Source organism: Lasioglossum baleicum, chromosome 7 (genome assembly GCF_051020765.1).
Source record: "Lasioglossum baleicum chromosome 7, iyLasBale1, whole genome shotgun sequence".
Classification (NCBI taxonomy): Eukaryota; Metazoa; Arthropoda; class Insecta; order Hymenoptera; family Halictidae; genus Lasioglossum; species Lasioglossum baleicum.
The window spans coordinates 3,601,088-3,625,017 of record NC_134935.1 but is presented as its reverse complement, the minus strand read 5'-3'; the positions used below and the strand labels follow the sequence as shown (position 1 = coordinate 3,625,017).

At 36.1% G+C, this 23,930-nt stretch overlaps 2 protein-coding genes across 6 annotated transcripts in view; one reads left to right on the top strand and one right to left on the bottom strand.

Moving 5' to 3' along the window:
• The window catches only part of LOC143210672 (glycerol kinase 5), a 66,164-nt gene that overhangs the window by 31,533 nt on the left and 10,701 nt on the right, over nt 1–23,930 (bottom strand). For 2 of the 5 annotated variants that reach the window (XR_013009315.1, XR_013009314.1), the window contains exon 1: nt 22,901–23,667. The exons of 1 other annotated variant lie outside the window; for it this stretch is intronic. Coding sequence is in view for 2 of the 4 variants with exons in the window: in XM_076427750.1 (XP_076283865.1) it covers nt 22,901–22,996 (96 nt within the window). In the remaining 2 variants the exon portion in view is untranslated. Of the gene's footprint in view, nt 1–22,900; nt 23,669–23,930 lie in introns of those variants that run through there. 2 more of the 5 variants (XM_076427750.1, XM_076427749.1) reach the window with 2 other exon arrangements.
• The window catches only part of Nachra9 (nicotinic acetylcholine receptor alpha9 subunit), a 32,186-nt gene continuing 17,768 nt past the window's right edge, over nt 9,513–23,930 (top strand). Inside the window, exon 1 of the mRNA XM_076427756.1 lies at nt 9,513–9,552. Coding sequence (XP_076283871.1) covers nt 9,528–9,552 — 25 coding nt within the window. The 5' untranslated portion in view covers nt 9,513–9,527. The remainder of the gene's footprint in view (nt 9,553–23,930) is intronic.

The following is a 23,930-nucleotide window of genomic DNA, read 5'->3' as shown; positions in this document are numbered from 1 at the left end:
CTGGAATCAGGCACGGGAGAATTTCTAATTGATGGTGGAGCATCCGTAAATTTAGTAGTTCTTGACGTTTTAGGAGAAGGAGCAGAAATTGTTTCACGCGAAGAAATTCAAATAACTGGTCTTACTACAAATCCAATTCGCACTCTAGGAACTACGATACTTCACATACACGAAGCTCCTGCGTTTTTCTACGTAGTGAAGCGCCTTGCAATAGAAGCAGATGGACTTATAGGAAGCCCATTTTTAAAACAGGAAGAAGCAGAAATTTCTTATTACCATGGGACACTGGTATTAAAAAATAAGCCCATCAGGCCTATTCGATTTTCAAATTACCAGCAGGACTCAGATGTACGGACCAAACATCGCATCGATGCCCGAACATCTCAACAGATTGCCATAAGAATAGCTAATCCAAGGATAAAAGAAGGCTATTTACCACGCATAAAAACACACAAACAACTCTACATAGGAGAAGCCGCCGTCCTGAACGACGGAGGAAAATGTCATGTTATGGCAACCAACACTAGCGAGGAAGCCATAGACGTAGAAATAGAGCCACAAATCGTGGAACCTTACGACATTTTGAGCACATCAGATGAAGATATTTATTCAGAGGTACGTCAACATTGTAATTTCAAAACTAGAGAAGATAGGATACAGGGAATCTCCGAAACGCTAAATTTGAGTCACCTGAACAAAGAAGAACGGTGTAGCATCACCGCATTGATAAAGGAATTTCCCGATCGATTTTATCTCCCCGGAGATAAATTAGGGAAGGCATCTGATTTCAAGCACTCCTTACATACAACTGATGAGATTCCGATTAACACGAGACAGTATCGCTACCCTCCTGTACACCAAGAGGAAATAAAAAAGCAAATCAATGGCTTATTATCCGATGGTATTATTACTCCGTCGAAATCTCCGTACAATTCACCCTTGTGGATTGTACCCAAAAAACCAGACGCGCAAGGAAACAAACGTTGGCGCATGGTAATAGATTTTCGTGCGCTTAACGAGAAGACCATTTCCGATAAATATCCACTGCCTCAAATTACGGAAATATTGGATCGTCTCGGAGGAGCCAAATACTTCTCCGTTTTCGATCTTGCCAGTGGGTTCCACCAAATAGAAATGGATCCGAAAGACAGACAGAAGACAGCTTTCACCACCCCTAATGGACATTATGAATTTTCACGAATGCCGTTTGGTTTGAAAAATGCACCACCTACTTTTCAACGCCTCATGGATCAGGTATTAACTGGACTCCAGGGAACGGACGTTTTCATTTACCTGGATGATATCGTGGTTTACGCTGCGTCATTACACGAACACAACATTAAAGTCAGGAAATTATTAAACCGTTTGCGAGAACATGGTTTAACTCTTCAAACCAATAAATGCGAATTCTTACGAAAAGAAGTTGCATACCTTGGACATATTATTTCAAGACAGGGAGTAAAACCTGATCCCCGAAAATTAAAGGCTGTCAAGGATTTCCCAACGCCTACCTCACAGAAAAATATACAACAGTTTTTGGGTTTAGTAGGATATTACCGAAGATTCGTACCAGATTTCACTACAAAAGCAAAATCTTTAATTGACCTTCTAGGAAAGGGCAGAAAATTCAAATGGACTGAAGAACAGGAAAACAGTTTCAAGCAGTTACGTGAAGAACTCTGTCGAGAGCCTATTTTACAATATCCAGATTTCAGCAAACCATTCGTCATTACAACAGACGCCTCTGAATATGCCGTTGGAGCCGTGCTTAGTCAAGGCGAAATAGGAAATGATCTGCCGATCGCTTATGCATCACGTAGCCTCAACAAAGCAGAGAGAAATTATTCAGCCACGGAAAAAGAATGTTTAGCAATGGTATACGCCGTCATATATTTCCGACCGTATGTGTACGGAACAAAATTCACATTGGTTACAGATCATCGACCATTAGTTTGGCTGCATTCTGTGAAAGATCCGACATCAAGACTCATGAAATGGAAGCTCCGACTATTAGAATATGATTATCAGGTTGTCCATAAATCTGGAAAAACAAATAAGAATGCTGATGCATTATCACGTAATCCTACTTCCACCTGTTTACCACTCATCCCGAGGGAAGTCAAAGACCCCGATTTTAAAATCCAAATACCGAAAACAGCTGTCGACGCTGTTTCAATAGGACAACGCGTCAGACAACTACATCGAGACCGAGAAAAACGGCCGAAATATCAACAAACAAGCAGCAGTTCAGATGAGACGGAACAACCCGCCCTGGGGAAGGTTCAACGCTCACCAATTATTAACATAAATAGAACTCTTCCGAGTTTATCTAAAGAGATAGTGATGCCAGACGAAGATCAGGACAACGCACACCATTTTTTGCCCGCAGCAAACTCCACAGAAATTTTTTCTACGGATAAGAATACGACCTTATCTGGTGATTTAATTTCGTTTGAGGAGCCACTGGAAAACACCGTTATAGAGAATAGGAACAATTTACAGCAGGATGTACCCTACATACCGCAGGTACCATTTCCTGAAATAGGTGGAATTTTGCAACCCAACGTAATTCGATTTCCAAACAATATAATACGCAAAGCAAGGACGCGGCAACTACCTGATCGCACAGCCGACCCTTACCCATTCTTTGACGCCGATACCGATGGTTCTTCTACCGAAACTGACCTGGAAGCGCCGCCGGAACCGAAACAGAGGATTAGCATTTCTTCAAACACCCTTACCGCAAAGGAAGACCATTATGTACATTTCATATCAGCTGATCGCAACCTAATAACCCCCGTAGGAAAACTGTTACTGGACACGGGATTGATAAATAAGCAAGAACTTTTAGCTGCACGACCGAAAAAGGGACAGGTCATAATTTCAAACAATGGGTTATTTAAAACCTTCAGCATTGTAATTTCCGATAACTTCTATGATAAACCAAAAGGATTGGATATAATTAATGGATTGAAAACTCTTCAATCTGCTTTAGAACAAAATAGGAGCAAATCTTTTCGAATATCCGCCACCGGAGATCATCATAGATCATCGCCTGATGAACTTTTCAAAGCATTAAAAGAAGTCTTTACAGATTCAACTTATCAAATTACAATATGTAACTGTGTTATTACTACACCTTCCGTAGAAGACAGGCAAGAAATCATCCATGAAGCACATGATAGCCTAATAGGAGGGCATAAAGGAGTTACAAAAACCTACAATCGCATTCGATCAAGATTTCATTGGCCGCACATGCGCAACGAAATTCAGGATTACATCCGAAAATGTAAAAGTTGTCAGGAGCAAAAATTAGTCAGAACGAAAACTCGACAACCTATGTTGATCACCGACACACCGTTGGACGCATTTGAAAAAATTTCATTAGATACCGTTGGACCATTACCAATTACACCTGGAGGGAACCGATACATTCTCACCATGCAGGACAATCTAACCAAATATTGTATTGCAGTAGCGATACCTAATATCCGAGCCACTACCATCGCAGATGCTTTTGCACGGCATTTTATTGCAATATATGGGACACCTCGAGCCATACTCACGGATAAGGGAACCAGCTTTATTGGAACTCTTATGACAAATCTGTCAGAAATATTCAAGATTAAACAAATCACCACCTCCGGATACCGACCACAAACTAATGGATCATTGGAGCGAAGCCATATTGTTCTTACAGAATACCTCAAACACTATATGGAGAACTACGAGGATTGGGATTTATTAATTCCGTTTGCAATGTTTTCTTATAACACGTCTGTTCATGAAGCTACCAACTTCACACCATATGAATTAATTTTTGGTAAACAGGCTCGAGAGCCAACCTCATTTCCAACCGGTACAATTTTGAAGACATATGGAGACTATTTATCGGAACTAATAACAAATATAGTCCGAATCCGTAATATAGCAGCAAATGGAAACCATGCATAACGATCTTCTAAGGAGCAGGACTACCTCCACCGACAGCAGTCTCTACCTGAGCACCACCTAGCAATAAGTACACTTACACCTACACTACACTCGTTAAAAATTTTTTCTCTTCAGTTTATTTTTTTTTCTCTCCACTTTTTTCTTTTTTTTTCTTAAAGTCTATTGTATCTAGGACGTTTCCTTCCTGATGAGAAAGCATCACGGGAACCGCGATGTTTCTTCTTGGTGGGGAGATGTTACGGATGACGAACAGGTGTTCAATATCATCTCTGGCAGGAACCGTCCTAGATAAACGAACAGAGTTTTTCCCTAGATAAATCTACATAATTGTTTAGGTTAGTTTAGGGCCCAAACGTACGCACGACCAACTGGTCGTTGACAAAATACGAATGTTCACTTGAAGGGTACTGACAAGTACCACCCGTCATTGCAGGGCTATATAAGCCCTTGCATTTCTACTCTCGTGGGCTAGTACTGTCGTAATCACGAATAGTGTCGCGTCGTGCTGCATCTCGGAAGTCAACTACCAGTGAGATCGGACGTTCGTTCCTTTTGAATCAAAGTTTAACCGTACAGATTCCGCGAGTTCGGTCTAAAATCTGTTAGGCAGTGACAAGGTTGCTCCGAGTCCCCCGCATTGCCAGTGCGTCAACACCGTGCGTCTTAGCTTAGGTAATATCACCTTTCAATTTCTTTCCTATTCTAAATTCAGTTCATTCGCGACACAAGTACACTTGTAGAACGAAACTCTATAGTAAGAATATATTTGTCTTCTTTGATAATTAACTCAAATTCATTAAACCCATAATTATCGTCCAATATCCTAACCAAGTAATTGAACGTCCCCACATGATACAATCTTACCGCTCGGATTGTATCAATTAAATTATACTAGTTACGAGGCTTACTAATTATCCTAGCAATTCCCTGATTAACCATCAGGTTCTTTCGCGACATTCCAATTGTCCGAACAGAGATTTATCCAACCTAGCGGCTCCCCAGTTTTGCATTGGGTTCGTCCGCATCCTAACAGCTCCCTGATTTCGCATCAGGTTCGTCTGTGCTATTATACAACCTCCTAGCAGCTCCCCGGTTTTGCATCGGGTTCGTCTGCGTTTGACTCCATTCCTAGAGGCTCCCTGACTTCGCGTCAGGTTCGTCCTCGCTGTCAATAATCCTAGCGGCTCCCCAATTTCGCATTGGGTTCGTCCGCGTTCCTTAACTAACAAATTATATCATATTCCTAGGGTAATAACCCTTCGCCGGCCACTCGTGCTGCTCGCGGCCCTGGCTCGTAACAGTACAAAAAAACGTTGTAAAATACAAGAAATAAGAGAAAACCAAAAACTATTTATGTGATTTCCACCTCAATCCAAATAAGAAATAATCTTTTATTTGCAAATAAGAAATAATACAAAGTATAGTTATTATTTGCAATTACAATCACACGTTTATTTATTACTTATTATTTAAATAAAAATTTGCCCAACTCTGCATGCAGACCGTCGTGTATAGACCTTCGCTCACAGTCTTACTTCCCACCTCGATCCTCTGCAGTGCTGTATGACCTTGAAGTCAGTCATTATTTTCGTGTTTTAACACTCACTGCACCGCCACTCGGCAAATAACCTGTTTTATATATTTTATCGTACAATCATTGACATCGTAATGACCTTCAGCGTTCACTCTGATTTCGTTTTTCTTGCTAGAATTTACGTTCAGCATTTGATTGCGACCACTTCTTTATTCGTACATTTATTCTTTATATTATGAATATATCAAGAAATACAAAGAAATTTATAAACAAAGACATTAGTTAAAAACAAACAAAGAAATCAGTTGAAAAATTATTACAAAAAATATATATTTATTACGGTAATTATCAGAGTAGATAGGAATCATTTTCTAACGAATTTTAGTGCAAATTTTATTCCGATATGGTTCCTTGTTTCAAATTCTTTTGGTTTAAGAGAGAGAGGAATTACAAGTAAAGTAAAATGTCATCGAAGTCTGCATATCGCGGTGCAGCGTTCACTTTAAATAATTTTAATTTCGTCAATTTTCAAAAGTCCATCTTTTTAGAAACATGTCCATAAAGGGGCCTTTTAAAACGTTCTCTCCTATGAAAACATGGCATATGTTTAAAACCATTGCAAAATAAATGGTGAGAAAAACATTTTTTTCAAATGACAACAATTTTAGTAGATGCTCTCGTGTTTTCGCTATAAGCTCCTACAAACTCATTTTCATCGGTTTGTTAGTTCTAATTTTATAATTTAATTAAAGAAGGGTGACACATTTTCGACACGTCTGTAAAATTAACAATTTTTAAGATATCGAGAAATCAAATTAAGCAAAATAAAATTAAAAATATTAAATAGTAAATATTCCGTTTTGTCGATCTCGTAACTAATTTCTAATACTAAATAGTATTTTTAATATTTATTTCGCCAAGTAATGCCCACTTCTGAGTAATTAGAAAGAAGCTATTCGCAGTCAGGAATTATACAATTGGTTGAGAGCATAATTCGGTACTTTGTTAATAAATAGACAGCGGATCTTTATTTTTGCATTTATAACAAATATGAGTAGGTGAAATTTAAAACAGTGAAAACATTAGAAGAATTTAAAAATTCTGTTATATTATTGCCCACCTTTTATCCATATTGACAAAGAGAATCAATTCCTATTTTGCCCTCCAGTTTGTTATAATACAGGTAAAGCATTTTTATTTTGCATAAAGATCCGCTGTCTATTAATAAATGAAAAAAGGCACCGAGCATATTTATTTCTCTATCGATTTCCTACTTTTTGCCACACCGTTTCCTTCTTTACCTCCTACTGATCCCCAACCGGTCATTGCTGCGCTTGCTCTATTATTATTATAATAACAGCGACGTAATAACAGCACCAGCTCCTTCCGAACGTTGGCCTCTCCGCAAACAAACAACCATGGAAAAACCGCACGGTTTCGTATTCCATGGTGAGGAACGAGCGGAAAGACGACTCGAGCGAATATTTTTCGCAGGTGATTGTGTTGCATTGCGAACGGGGGATTAAATTTTATCAAGACAATGAGTATAAGGCCCGAACTGCACAGGAGTTTCTTCTATACAATTGTGCAAAAGTATTGGAGCCCCCTCCCCAATCCCCGGACATAATCCCCATTGAGAATTCGAGGGATGAATTCGACCGCAGAGTTCATAAAACGTAAATACGTAATAGAGAAGAATTAAAAAACAGAATAGAAGAAGCATGGTATACAATTAGCAAGGATTATTTGCAAGAAATAATTAGTAACATGCCAAATCGCCTAAGGCATGTTACAAAAAATGAAGGATACCCATCAAAGTATTACGTAATTATATAAAAAAGGTATAATTTTTATTTTATAACTTGAACCAATAAAATGTCCCAATATTTTTGTGACATAAAATTTTGCATTTTTTAGACTTTTTTATACTGACGCAAATATTGATAAGAAACATGCCGCTTTTCGGACTTTACTTTAACATAATTTAACTCAGTCTTGCACATACATAATTGCATATCCATTCAAAATACACAGCTTAGAATCCAAAATTATATACATATTGTGTCCCAATATTTTCGTAACCAATTGTGCAGCTCAAAACTGTGTGGGCAACACGTTTAATTCGTATATGAATCTTTGATGAGTTTCGTTCAATTTTATGTGGTATAGTTTACACGTTTAATAATAATTCATTAATGGACTCCGGATTTTTTATGGATTTATAACAAAAATGAGCAAGTGCAATTGAAAACAGTGAAAATATTACAAGACTTTAACACTATTAATATATTATTTTCACCACATCAAAATTATTAATGAAGAATATAAATTTATATTTAGCTCGTGCATCTTGCAATTGATGCACAAACTTTTTATTTTGCATAAACATCCGGAGTCTATTCATTAGATATCTCACCAATAATTATTATTATTGTCTTCAGAAGACAGCAGACCACGCTAATGGATCATCGATTAAATTGTACAATTTGGTACAATTTGAATAAATTATATTTGCAACGAGGTGTTCACATACTTTCGAGCGGGAGTGTACGTATTTGGACCTGCGCAACAAGCAATCGGATGTCATAGTTGTTTAGAAATTGCTGTTGAGGCGGCTGAATCGTGAAACTTAATTCTTACTGACGACTACTTTAGGATCCATTACCCAATTCTTTGCGTTAACTATCGCCGTTGATCCAATTACACGCGACTTATTCGTTCCATTTCGCAGACACGTATAAGCGACGGCACGCAACCGCATTGTTTTCACAAGGACAAAACTTCTTTCGATCTCCATCATCTTTTAATCAACGTCTTCTGTATCGCGGGCAGACCTGGGTCCAAATATTCGTATAAAAAGAATCGTAAAGTCGCGATTATTGTCAAACAGCCTGTGTTCTGCACGGACAACTAGCGCATACGACATTATTTATTTATGACTGCGTCCATCTCGCCGACCGCGCCGAGAGTTCAAACGAAAGCCGAACGTAGAGAAGGACAGCATACAATACGGATCGCATCGTGTGAACCATTACAAATCGAATGTACAAAAACTTCTTTATTTTTCATTATATTTTAATGGGACTTTCATCAACTTATTTCTGGCATTGGTCTGATTAAAATAACACCAAACACGATATAATTTCAAATGTATTTAGTGGTTTAATCGACGATGAAAGTTTCGGATGCAAGGAGGGACAGCGAACACGCGGGCTTTCCGCGTCTCCTTCTTTCGCATACGCTGTCCTTCCTTGCGACCGAAACTTTCATCGTCGATTGATCCACTAAATACAGTTGAAATTATATCGTGTTTGGTGTCATTTTAATCAGACAAGTGCCACCAATAAGTTGGTGAAAGTCCCATTAAAATATAATGAAAAATAAAGAAGTTTTACCCGAGATATACCAGAGCTGAAATCAATCATCGCTGCCCTGCGGCGCGGCGTTGGCAGGCAGTGGAGTAGTTAGGCACCTCTGACAACTATCGTGTTCGCGGTCGTTGACAAATATCGCGAATTTACTAGTTGCTAATTTGATAGTTAACGCTAAACCTACCATCACCGGTCAAAATAACCGGTTCCAAATTTCCTATCCTACAATTATTGAAATAATAGAAACGATTTCATAAGAAATGAGTATATAAATATCTTTAGTAGAACATGTATTGGGTTGTGTAATAAATTTCCGCGTTTTTTGTATTTTATTTTTTTCCCGCAATTTTGTGTTTTGTTAGGTATAGTATACAATATGCATTCGCAAGTCTATTTCATGCTTTACAAACCTATCTGCTTCAATTTTTCGAATTAATTAATTTTAATCAATTTCCAGGCTTTTTCAATGAAAGTTCCAGCAAGCAGAAAAATTCATTTTCGACATCTGCTCGACATCTCACTCAAGTTGTGTGGCACCCAGGCTCCAAGTTGTTGAGTTAAAGCCCATGGAGTGAAGATGGTTTGCGATGGTCTATCACAACCAAATATTACAATAGGGGCCACACAAAGTTTAAATAAAATCAATCTTTTCATTTTTATAAGGGAACATGTACCAGTTACTTTTAAAACTCGGTAGGTTTAGTGTTAAAGGTACGCGAAGTAGGTTTAGTGTTAAAGAGCCTCGTAACTAGTATAATTTAATTGATACAATCCTAGCGGTAAGATTGTATCGCGGGGTAACGTTCAATAATTCGATTAGGGTAATTGTGGATTTTATCTCAAAATCTCACCAATTTATTCATTTGGGCTTGCAACCAACATTTAAAACATGTTATTTGGAGATTCATGTAAGCTATATGTATACGTGCTAAAAATTTCTTCAGAATTAATTAATTGGTTTACGAGTTGTGAACAATTAAAAGTGGCGAAGATCACAGTTTTTCACGATTTTTAGCCTATTTTTATCGTTTCTATCGTCCGGCGATTTCCATAAATTATGATTGTAAATCGCATGTGACACAATAATCACTTACCAAAAAACAGGAAAGTGCAAAAAGCAAAGATGCACAAAATATCTCACCGTGTATGCGACTCGAATTATTAGGTGGTCAGGTTAGTTCTAAGGGCTCCCTATAAATAACTGCAATAATAAATATTAACCCTTTGCACTCTCGGAGTTATTTTAACTCGAAAATTAAACATTTCTTCCGACCTGGAATAATTCCATTCTAGTATATGATTTTTATGGACATCAAAATATCTCATTTAATACTTTTGTAATTGTAAATGTTTAGTAATTGATTAGATACCACCATAATTAATAATGTAAACAATAGTAGTTGTTTAGTAATTGATTAGATACCACCATAATTAATAATGTAAACAATAGTAATTGTTTAGTAATTGATTAGATACCACCATAATTAATAATGTAAACAATATTTTGAATAATGCTACTGCAATTTTTAGTGGTGACTCTGAGTCACTACTCGAGTGCTAAGAGTTAATTTGATATTTGGAAAGTTAATGCATCATTTCAAGGCTTGGACAATTATAAAAATGATTTACCCTTTGCCAATTGCATATATAAACATGACCTTACCTTCCACTGTCATTGAAGCGGAGCGAGGTAAACTACATTTTCAGCACATGCTATTTTACTCGAAAAAACCGGCTGTGAAGATTATATCGGGTGAGTCATTTAAAGTGAAACGTACGTATATCTCGTAAATGAAGCACTTTCGAGAAAAATGTTTCAGACAAAAGTTGTATGGTTTCGAAGGGGACATAAAATGTCATTTTATATATTTATATATGACAATAAAGTAACATTGATTTGACCTTGGATAATCGTTTGAATTTTGTAACTTGTTTTGAGAGCTTCCCAAAACACTATAATAAAATATTTTTTTCCTTAAATATTTTTCAAGTTGTAAGGCTTGAAAGTGACAGTTATGTAATCCTTACCACATTTTATCATAACCTATGGAAACAATTTTGCAAATCCTGTTAATTTTTATCATTGGATTCATCGACACACACGCACACAATCAGGTGTAAATCCGACCATGCAACCTTCACGCGGTACACCGTGAGTAATACTAAAATGCAGGCGGTACTGTCACTTTCGAGCCTTATAACTTGAAAAATATTTAAGGAAAAAAATATTTTATTACAGTGTTTTGGAAAGCTCTCAAAACAAGCTACAAGAATATGCAATTAAAAATAGGGAGTTCTATTTAAGAAATTGAAGATGACCTTCACGCGATTTTCAAACGACTATCCAAGGTCAAATCAATGACACCATTTTATGTCCCCCTTGAAACCATACAACTTTTGTTTGAAACATTTTTCTCCAAAGTGCTTCATTTCCGAGATACATATATGTACGTCTGTTTCACTTTAAATGACTCACCCGGTATACAGAGTGACTTCAGAAAATTCTGTGTCCACTCCAGCGGTCACATGCGAGCATTTGGAGTTTGGAGATTCAAACATGGTGACTTTGATTTTAAAGACAAAAAAAGGTAGATTCAGTTTTTTTTATCGTATTCACTTATTGCCGTAAATGTGGGAAGAAGTTATAATCAGCAAAGGAGAACATTTTGAATAAAATACAACTGAACGCGTCTTTCAAAAATATTTGTGTCCTTTTTCAAAAATTCCTTACAACTATAACAGGACCACCTAAGTCTGCAATAAACATTTCAAATCCGCGTAACGCGATTTCTCGGAACTCTTCGGTTTAACGTGCACATAAAAACGAAACAGCTCACAAGACGCTGAATCCCGCGATAACGGAGAATCGCCTGATACATACGTATGTACATATACTATAGATTACAGATTTTCTTACAGATTTGATTGTCGATTATGAATTTCTTATCGGTTGCTGTACATTCTTCGGGAAATACAGTGAGCCACGAAACGAAAGTATTTGAACGCACTTTAAAACAGTCTAACTTTTTTATAATTGCACCAAACGACCTGATGTTTTGTAAGCAATTAGAAGCATTGGTTTACTAAATGATCTGCAAAAATGATTTTCAAAAAATTACAATTTACAAGGTTGCATGCAAAAATAAAAAAAGCATTTTTAAAAATTTGTTTATTTGAGCCGTTAATGAAAATTCAAAATATACGTTTTGTAGATCTATGTTAGTTATACACATGCTGAAAATTTCATCGATATCGATTAACATACCCAAGAGCTACAAGTGGTTAAATGTGGTGAAAATCATAGTCGTTCGCGGCTCCTGGTTTCTGCTTAAAATCCACAGATTCTTACATCTTTCGATGCGTGTCGTTTTTTTCTGCGTCAACCGATTTCGATGAAATTTTCAGCATGTGTGTAACTAACATACATCTACAAAACGCATATATTTTAAATTTTCATTACGGGCTCTAATAAAAAAGTAATAAAAAAATAGTGTCTCTTTTACTTTCTCTTGTAACTCTTAGCAGTTGCAATTTTTTCAAAATCTTTTTCGCATGTCATTTGGTAAATCAATTCTTCTAATTGCACAAAAAAAGTCAGTTTGTTTGGTTCGATCATAAAAAAGTTATACTGTTTTAAAGTGCGTTTAAATACTTTCGTGGTTCACTAAGACGTTACACATGTAAGTAAACGCTAACGTCTTAGTACGACAGTAATGGTGTTTTAGAATTATTTAAATTGAAATATCTCCTGAACTATACTAACTTTTCGACATACATATTGGGTTGGCAAGAAATTTCGGTATTTTAAAGTGAAATAAAAATTTCTTTAAGCAATGAACTTTCATCCATCAAATATTTTTCATTTTGTTCGATGATCTTTTGCCATATTTCTGGTAGCTTAATAAAGTTATCGGTTATTTTTCATAAGGCTGCGACAGCTACATATTGAATAACAAAATTAGGTTTCATTTCACCTTAAAATACCGAAATTACTTTCTTGCCAACCCAATAGGTTAGTACTTATTTATAACGAATGTCCAGCTGCATCGATTGATGTATTAAAAAATACCTCATTCCATTTAAAAAAATGAAGGTGGCCTTGACAATACCAAAAAAAATAAAAATTTCGACCTTTTTTTATTGCAATGTATAGCCAATCGAACACTGATCAACTTTTGTTTAAAATATTTATTGTCAGATTATCACAAGTAGTTGAAAAATCGTGAAAACTGTTATGTGGGACACCCCTGTATATTATAAATTTATACGTATATATATTGTATATAAATTTTTCGTATTGCAAATACAAATTTATTGTTATACATTTATTGTATACAGGGTGACGAAACAAGGTCCGATACTTACAGGACGTATCCACCGAAAGGTTTAAAAAGTATCTAATTAACATAGGTCCTGAAACCCATCCATTCCCTGTAAAATCAACCTTTATTATTCATTCATTCGATATCATGATCCTACTATTCGCTTCCGACACAGAGAAGTTGGAAGTATCAGTTCAAGGTTGTAAACACAGGAGAGACACGTGAACAAAAGGTTGTAAACTCAAGTAGTAGTAGAAATCTTCAGTCACGTCAATAAAGTGTATACAGTATACCAGTATACATTCGATGGGTTGAGACAACGACTGGCTTGTAATATTTCAATTAAAATAATTCCGGAACTAATCAATTTTCGACATACAATCAAACCTCGATAACTCGAACCTCTATACGTATTATCAGGTCGTTAATTATGAAACTTGACAAATGTGTTTGAAATTTGTCACGTTTGATATTTAACGACACGAATTTACTCAGCGACACGCGTATATCTTTTTTGATAATTTGAACGAGTAGGGAATGATACGACAACGGCCTGAAATTCTTAAAATATTTTGAGCGTTTTGCATTTTTGTCATGATCGCATAGACTCCACAGTCCACTTATTAACTCTTAGCACTCGAGTAGTGACTCAGAGTCACCACAAAAACTGCTGTACCATTATTCAAAATATTGTTTACATTATTAAATAAGTTGGCATCTAATCAATTACAGAACATTTAACTATTGTATGAGGTGTTTTATCAATTTCATACCCATAAAATAAACAAAAGTCATATATTAGGTCAATCGGAAAGTTCCGTCCGTTTAGTGTCGAGTAGCTGAAGCTCGAATTGTCGTTAACTATAACGTCTGAAGTAATGTTAACTTTTTAGTTTGGACATCTTTCAATAAAATTCAATACATAACAATATACGCTTGCATCAATAACATCGGTTTCTTCTACATTGAAAATGTCGGAATTTGAGCCGAATAAGCGTCATTTGCGCGAAGTGTTAATCTTTTGCTTCAGTTGGAAGAAAACTGCAGCTGAAGCTCATCGAATGATTGTAGATGTTTATGGTGATAATGCTGTTTCCGATAAAACGTGTAGAGAATGGCTTCAACGCTTTAAAAATGGTGATTTTACTGTGGAGGACAAAGTGCGTTCTGGACGGCCACGAGTACTCGAAGACGAAGAATTGCAGGCATTGATGGATGAAGATCCATGTCAAACGCAAAAACAAACTGCAGAAGCGTTAAATTGTGCTCAGTCTGTCATTTCTGATCGTTTAAAAGTCTTGGGGAAGGTCTACAAGGAAGGAAAGTGGGTTCCATATGAACTCAAGCCAAGAGACATTGAGAAGCGAAAAACCTTCTGCGAAATTCTGCTTGCGAAACGTCACAAAAGTTGTAAAAGAAACGTTAGAAGCACTTCGCTGGGAAGTGCTACCCCGTGCGGCTTATTAGCCAGACTGTGCCCCTTCTGATTATCACTTGGTTTGGTCGATGGCACACGCACTTGCTGAGGAACGATTTAATTCTTACGAAGATGTCGAAAAATGTTTCGTCGCGGAATTCGCTTGCTGCCCGATAGATGTGGTAATAGTGATCGCTAACAATGGACAATATTTTGATTAATGTACTTTTTCATTTTGTTTCTTAACTAAAGCTCTACTTTTTGTAAAAAAAACGGACGGAACTTTCCGATTGACCTAATAGAATGGAATTATTCTAGGCCGGAAGAAATGTTTCATTTTCCAGTTAAAATAGCTCCGAGTAGTGTTGTATAAAGCTCGAGTCTTCGAAGCTTCAGAGCTCAGTCTTAAAGACTAAGTTTCTATAGAAGAAGATTTAGAAGAAGTCTTTAAGACTGAGCTCTGGAGCTTCGAAGACTCGAGCTTTATACAACACTAGCTCCGAGTGGTTAAATGTTATATAACATTGTGGTTCGTCTTCTATGCGGTTGAAAATGCGTGTCAAAGAGTGCAATGCATCTGGCTGACCATATTGCAGGCTAGGCAGGCCGTTATCGCAACTGTTGCGAGCTCGATGAAATATTAATGAATCAGCGGTCGATGTCCTGACCATGCCACCGATCCTTTTCATTAGCCTTTCAAATTTTTATGTGTGTCCTCGCGTAACAGTTCCGTGTTGTTATCGCGCGAAATTTGTTCGGCCGGTTGCCCGCCTCGCATTCGCAATTTCCGATCGCGCGAACAACAACGAATCAGATGGAGGAAAGCCAATATGTATGTACCACGGTGGTCAGCTGTTGGAAGCATCCACATCTTAGACTTTAGACCATATACACTTGTAGACCCGGCTTCAAATAACATGCTGTGTTCCAAGATTACTTCATCTACTGCATAGATCAGGGGTGACCAACCTGTGGCGCATGCGCCAAACGTGGCGCATTGGATCCTTGCGTCTATACTTATTTTTTTGTAGTAGGCGCCATAACTGAATCCATCTTCATATTTTCAACATCTGAGAGCTGTTAGTTAAATTTACACAGCCTTCTTACTAATCAATTCGTCGCAATTTGTTGACAGTTTACAATTATAGGATGGGAATAGCAGTGTAGAAGACAACGATCGCCCTCTCGTCCAAAAGATCATTTCTCACTACTGCAGATTTTCAACTAGCGTAAGTTAATTAATTTAGTTGCGTGATTGAGTTATCTCTTTTCCTCCCCTAACCGAAGCAGATTCTACCAGTGTCGCCAGATAAGGGGACTCACGGTGAGATGATGTTGCGCTGCGCACGCGCAACGTGTCACTATTACTCTACTTTGGTCATCAGAGAGGGGGTACCTTGTATTCCCCTTGAGTACTGGTTTGATCACTTTTTGGCGACTCTGAAAACCAGCTTAAGTTGTATGGCGCATCTGAACTCGTATGTGACAAAATTTACGCATTTTATGCAGAAGGTTGGCCACCCCTGACATAGATGATGGATGTGGGCAAAGTGCTATAGTCTGTTGAGAAGTCGCAGTACCACGAAGCTAAAGTGTTAGAGGGGAAAGGGGAGTTGTCGCCGTTGTTCTGTATACATAAATATTTATGGAAACTGGAACAGTAATATATATTCTATTTTATTACACACACACTCGTTCATTTTTACTTTACCCTTATTGCTTTATAAATAGTGCTAATTCATTGTCAATTATAATCTGGAAGAAGTTAAATTTTAAGGGAGTAGACTCGTTTCCAGGATTGCAAGGGTGTGATAGACAAGAACAGACATGGGCTTAGCTCGTACATCAAACGGTCGGGAGAAATGCGAAGAACGGGGCCCCGACCGCACCACATACGAGCCTATGTATACATAGATGTGGGAGGAAAGGGCATAAGTCCTGGGTGATGTTTGCACCATTTCTCCAAATGTTTACAAAATAATGCATAAATATACTTATATGCCTTGCTTTTATATCGCTATCCACCATTTTTAATTATCTTGTGACGTGTGATTTGTGGGCACCAGATACTCCGTTATCTTGGAACTCCGCTCATTGCAAGTCTTGAAATCGTTATTGTGATTCCGCAATATACATATTTATCGCTTTCTTCATTTATGTCGAACGTGTCATCAATGTTGTCATTATACTGTATGACGGGGCAAAATTTCTAGTTCGTTTTTTACTATGCTACGTATTTTATTTCTCATGTGAAGAGATTCGTGCTCTAGATCTTTATATTGGGGGTCGAGGAAGCAAGGATTTAACGATATAGTAGTATTGCTATCTTCATTAAAATTGAGCTGAAATCGTTGCGTTATTTCGGAAAGTATACTGTTTCTTTAAATATGCGAATAACGTCATCGCAGACAGCGGATCTTTATGCAAAATAAAAATTTTCTACCTGGATTCTCCAACAAACTGGAGTGAAATGGAAATTGATTTTTTTTCTTAATATGTTCAATAGGTTGAATATAATAAAACAGTGTTTTTGAATACTTCTAATGTCTTTACTGTTTCAAATTCCACATACTGATTTTTGTCATAAATGCATCAAATCCGCCGTCTACCCATCACTACATATTGTGATTTCTTCTTCGATTTGTACTCTAATTAAAAGTACTCGTAATACATAAAAACTTTCGTTTATGTACCTATATTGCGTAGTGGGTGTTTACATAAAATGTAATATTTACATCGATAAATTATTTTATTTATCTAACTTACTCTAGCGATCCAATTAAACAAGTTTCTTCGTAGCATATACAGGGTGTCCCGCGTAAGACTTTTCACGATTTTTCAAGTACTTGCGGTAATCTGACAAAAAATATTTTATTAAAAAGTTGATCAGTCTTCGATTGGCTATAGATTGCAATAAAAAAGTTCGAAAATTTTGTTTTGATTATTGTCAAGGCCACCTTTATTTTTTAAAATGGCACTTCGTATTTTTGGCTTAACAGTATTATAGCCCGTATCAATGACCTTGAAGTGCCATTTAAAAAAATTAAGTAGGCCTTGACAATAATCAAAAACAAATTTGTCGAACTTTTTTTATTGCAATGTAAGTACTGTTGAAAACTGATCAACTTTTGTTGAAAATATTTTTTGTCTATTATCGCAAGTACTTGAAAAATTGTGAAAAGTGTTACGTGGGACACCCTGTATAATCTTTCTGGTATGCTTTGATAATAGATTGAAGTAATAAATTTGGTTAATGTAATGAATCCCAACATTCCTAACCATGGATCCGCATAAACCTTTAGTCAGCGAACGCGAGTTCCTCTACGTTCCCCTGATTGCTTATCTTTGAATAATAACTCTTGCTCTCTATCGTTTTGTTATCTACAACTCGATTTCTTTCGGGGCCTTGGAAAAAATATGCAAAGCGGTCACAGGAAAAAACCGTGTGAAATCGCCTGATTGCGGAACTTTGACGCGTTCACGAACGCCATGAATACACAAATTCAAACGAGTATATGTATATTAACTCTATTGACTAAATGTTTTTCTTTCTATGTGATGTTTTACTTTCTATGATCACAAGAGATTGTCTTCGATAAATTCAAAGGTGTATGTATTAACTGTATTGACTAAATGTTTTTGTTTCTATGTGACCACAAGCGATTGTTTTCGACAAATTCAAAGGAGTATGTATTAACTGTATTAACTAAATGTTTTTGTTTCTATGTGACCATAAAAGATTGTCCTCAACAAATTCAAAGGAATATGTTTTAACTGTATTGACTAAATTGTTTTTGTTTTTATGTGACCACAAGAGACTGTCTTCGACAAATTCAAAGGTGTATGTATTAACTGTATTGACTAAATGTTTTTGTTTATATGTGACCACAAGCGATTGTCTTCGACAAATTCAAAGGAGTATGTATTAACTGTATTGACTAAATTGTTTTTGTTTCTATGTGACCACAAGCGATTGTCTTCGACAAATTCAAAGGTGTATGTATTAACTGTATTGACTAAATGTTTTTGTTTATATGTGACCACAAGCGATTGTCTTCGACAAATTCAAAGGAGTATGTATTAACTGTATTGACTAAATTGTTTTTGTTTCTATGTGACCACAAGCGATTGTCTTCGACAAATTCAAAGGTGTATGTATTAACTGTATTGACTAAATGTTTTTGTTTCTATGTGACCATAAAAGATTGTCCTCAACAAATTCAAAGGAATATGTTTTAACTGTATTGACTAAATTGTTTTTGTTTTTATGTGACCACAAGAGACTGTGTTCGACAAATTCAAACATGTATATGTATTAACTGCATTGACTAAATGTTTTTTGTTTCTATGTGACCTTAAAAGATTGTGTTCAACAAATTCAAAGGAGTATGTATTAACTATATTGACTAAATTGTTTTTGTTTCTATGCGACCATAAGAGATTGTCTTTGACAAATGCAAACGTGTATGTATTGACCAGGGACCATAACTGTTATAACCAAAAATAAAAAAAGTCATGGAATAACAAGTATTTCATCGACTAAAATCGTATTAGTAACAAATAAGAATTATAATTAACCGAAAATTTGTTCTCTTGTTGGTAAATGTTATCGTTGAGAGAAATTCATTTCGATTACTTATAACTGTTATAAACGAGAGAAATTTATTTGGATCGCTCATAACAGTTATTGATGAAGGAAATTTGCAATAATTATTATTCAATAGTGCAACTTTCAATTGGTAGTCAATCAATTATCAAAGACAGTTAACAAATTTCAACAGTCTTGTTGTACGAAACCTTCTCAATGAATTTCACAGGCTTGCTCCATCCGACAACTCAATAATTAAATAAGCAACCGAGATGAATTTTCTCATCAATAATTATAATGAACACGTGAAAAGAAATTCGAGCATCGATAACTGTTATAAGCGATCGAAATAAATTTCTCTCATTGATAACTGTTATGACTGATCGAAATGAACTTCTCTCATTGATAACTGTTATGAGCGATCGAAATGAACTTCTCTCATCGATAACTGCCTTGAGCAATCGAAACAGTTTTTCTTCAACGATAACAGTTATCGAGGATGATCCAAGTTTTTGGACACTAATAACTAGACTGCGGATCTTTATGCAAAATAAAAAATGTCTACGTCGATTCCGAGACACAGAAGTATACATAAAAATTTCTTTCTTGTTTTAATTATTTTATTGAACTGAAACTAATACGTTGATGTTCTTAAATTTTTTGAATATGTCCACTGCCTTAAATTGGACGTACCAATTTTTGTTATAAATGCATAAAGTCCGCAGTCTACTAATAACTGTTACTTGTAATTAAAAAGTATAAAAATCGATATTAATTAATCATTTTGTTCTTCGAATTTTTTTCTTTATATTTTGTGTACTTTTCAATAATAACCAACTTTTTATTAATGATTTTTACCTTAGAAAATTTTAGAATAACTGTTATTTTTGGTCCCTGGTATTAACTGTATTGACTAAATGTTTTTGTTTCTATGTGATCATAAAAGATTGTCTTCGACAAATTCAAAGGTGTACGTATTAACTGTATTTATATTAACTGTAAACGAAGTATGGTTTATGTAGCATATACAATACATGTACAGTTAGATGTTAACTTTGCTTACCTTAAAACTAGTTTATACACATTGTATAGCTTCCACTAGGTTACATTAATTCAATGAATTTAAATTTGAATTGCACATCGCTTAATAAAATCGAAAAAAATTGATAGGCCTTTAATCTCTGGGCCACATAGGAAGCATTTTATACAAGTCGGGAGACAGTACTTGCGACTGCAAACAGCTGATAAGAGTATATCGCGTTCATCTTCATATTTTGGACATTGCCAAATGACGTGATCTAGATCTTGGGATTCAGCACCACACTCACAAGTGTCTTGTCTATAATAAATCACTCTGGCTAACGAAGCGTTTAAATTATAAGGTTTAGAACGGCATCTATTGACAAAGGTGACAAGATTCCTAGGCAGCCTACGCTCATGAAACCATGATTTACCATCATCCTTATGGAAAAATCGAACGTACTCTTTACCCTTAAATATACCTTGCTCTTTGATGAAGTTGTTAGTGGATTTCCATGATTGGGTTTTAAAGTCGCTGAGAAAGTCGGTAAACGGGGTTTTGATATCCAACGTGGGCATTTCATTTGTCGCTTCTGTCGCAAGTAAGTCTACCTTTTCATTGCCAATAAGACCAATATGAGACAGGGATTAAAATTTTAATCAAGATTGATTGATTAATGTGTACGATTGAAAAAGTAATCATTGAAAAATCGGCGATTGATTCAATCGATTGATGAAGTTAATCGCCAACCGTTGATTAAAAGAAGAAATAATCGAAAAATCGGAGACTGATTCAATCGATTGATGAAGTTAATCGCCACACGGTATATCCATAAATTGTAATAACTCCAGATTTCTTAAAAACGTCTTTGTGCTATCTGGGGATTAGATATCAACATATATAATAATGTAAACACTATTTTCAATAATGGTGCAGCAATTTTTAATGGCGACTCTGAATCACCACTCGAGTGCTAAGGGTTAAAATAGAAATATTTTATTTTGTGCTTCAGATTGTTAAAACAGAAATCTTTTATTTTCGAAATTGTATATTTTGTTTAGTCCCCCAACGGCTGGGCCTGAGTCTATTTTGACCGGGAACATCCAACTTGTTATTTAAGTACTCAATTTGTGCCAATTAAACTAACTGAATAGCTGTTTTATTGACAATATCAGAACGACTAATGTGTCTATACGAGATACCATCAAAAGTAAATTTTTAAAAATTATTAATTAGAGCTGTGAACGATCCTGAGCATTGCCAATTATGTATAAAATATTTATAAAAATCGTCCGTTGTCCGAGGGTTACAATACTATTTTCTTGAAGCACAATAAAATATAAAATATTAAATAGCGTTTGAAATCATCTCTTTGAACTTTAACCCTGAATGTGCTGAGCTATAAAAGTAACAAGCACATGTTGCCTTACAAAAAATGACAAGACTTAATTTACTTAGACTTTGCGCGGTTGTTATTGTATGTAATATGTCCTATAATAAAGATATTTGTTAAATCAGTTCTTACGAAAGCATCAGTATAATTTCAATAATTGTGAAATCAAAAATTTAGAACCGTTTAATTGACTAGTCGGGGTCGTGTTAGGTTTAGCGTTAAGGATATCGCTAATATTAGGTTGGAGGGAAAATTCTGTCGTATTTTAAAGAAAACATTTGAGTCCATTTATAAAAATAGATGTTTAATATTATTTAATTTCCATTATTTCATACAAAGTTCCATTATTTGTGACAACATCTTGCCATTTTTCAGATAACATGTCAATTCCTGTTTCCCAATGAATTCCCAACATGTGTTTTTGATGTACAACCTAATATTATTTTCGATAGCTGAAAAGAGAGAATACATTTTCGTTTATCTTTGGTGTCTTACAATCGATTTGTACACTTTTCCAGAAAGATCCGCTGTCATGAAACAGATCGGGGTCGTCGATTTTCGAGCACGATAACAGATGCAAAGGAACGTTGCACCTTGTTGTATGCGAATAGCCGCAGTCAATAAAACAATAAAACGAAAACGTGGCAAATGATATTGTATAGTTTCTTATACGTATTAAGTACCATTTCTTCTTTGAATTATTGCTAATGTAAGAAATATTAATAAGTAGGGTTTTCGTGAGCGATAGCCGTGACGCATAACACTGTAAACTGTAAACCGAATGATCAGACAAGTATTGAGTTGGCAAGAATGTAATTTCGGTATTTTAAGCCTGAATGAAAGCCAATTTTTTTATTCAAGCAATGAACTTTAATCAATAGAATATTGTCAATTTTGTTCGATGATCTTCTGCCATCTTTCTGGTAGCTTCATAATTTCGCGCTCATAAAACTTCTGGTCCTTATCACCATTTATTCCGAAGGTAAAATGGTAAAACATTCATTGATAATGATGACCTGAAATCGTTTTATGCTGATAAGGAACATAAAGATTTATGAGCGCGGAATTATGAAGCTACCAGAAAGATCGCAGAAGATCATCGAACACAATGGAATATACTTTATTGATTAAAGTTAAAGAAATGAAAGTTAATCAAAGATAAATATAAAATTTGATTAAAGTTTACGATTAAAGAAATTACTTTCTTGCCAACCCAATAGTTAACCGATCCCGCATTGGTTCGCGCGGTCCCGGAACCGCGAGGAAGCCGCGAATCGATAGTAAATCTGAAAGATCGAACCTTTTCGGTGGAGGAGGCCACGGTGGAGGCTTGTTCGTCGAGGATATGGAACCGCACCGTGGTGGTTCCGACGTCAAGTGCGCCGATATATTTCATGATTGTGGCACGGCAAAATCCGTCGGCTCATTCGATTGTCTCGGGTCGTCGGATTCCGTTCGATCTCGATACCAGAAGCAAACACGCCGTGCAATTAGCGTGGCGGCCCGTACCCACGAAACAACGTGCGACGTGTCGCACGGAAACGCGCGGCGAACTACTAGAAGTTACTTATCGCGTACTGCTTTACTCCCAGAACGTAGCAAGCCGCACGTGATTCTACCACGCATGCTCGACAAGCCGGTTTATCGGAATTATACATACACAATGTATACACGTCGGATACGAAGGAACCGATGTTCCCGACATTAAGTGCTGTCGAGCAACACTGCGAACCGACATCAACTAATTCTAGCGCGAACATGTGATAAAAATCGAGTTTTTTTCTTGCACTTTCTTACAGAATTCAGCTTCTGAAATATACCTGCAGAATCCTATGTCTGAGCTTCTATAATTAACCCTTTGCCGTATTTTGACGAGCCAGACTCGTGATGAAGGTTTTTAATCTTCGCAAGGTAATGTGGGCTCTCAGAGACCGCAGCTTCAGATTTTTGAAAAGAATTTTTATATGGACAAAATTAAATATCTTTGTTTTCTTTTTATCCTGTGTTGTTCTTTATTCCAAATTTATTAAAAACGTGGCTATTTATCAAATTCATTTGTCGGGGTCTGAGAGACCCCACCTTACTATTTATGTGTTATTAGACCTTACCCCCCCCCCCCCTTGCGCGAGTTAACAAAGTCTAACAAACATGAATGTTACGCGTTTCATTTTAGATGGAATAGAATTTGATTCGTTTGTAATCAATATTTAATAGGGGTGTGCGAGATTCTCGAAAATGTTCGGGATTCCCGACAATGTACGGGATATACAATAGAATAATATTTAGGATTCCCGAAAGTAGGGGAGAGTCGTGCAGTACCGACCGCTCTA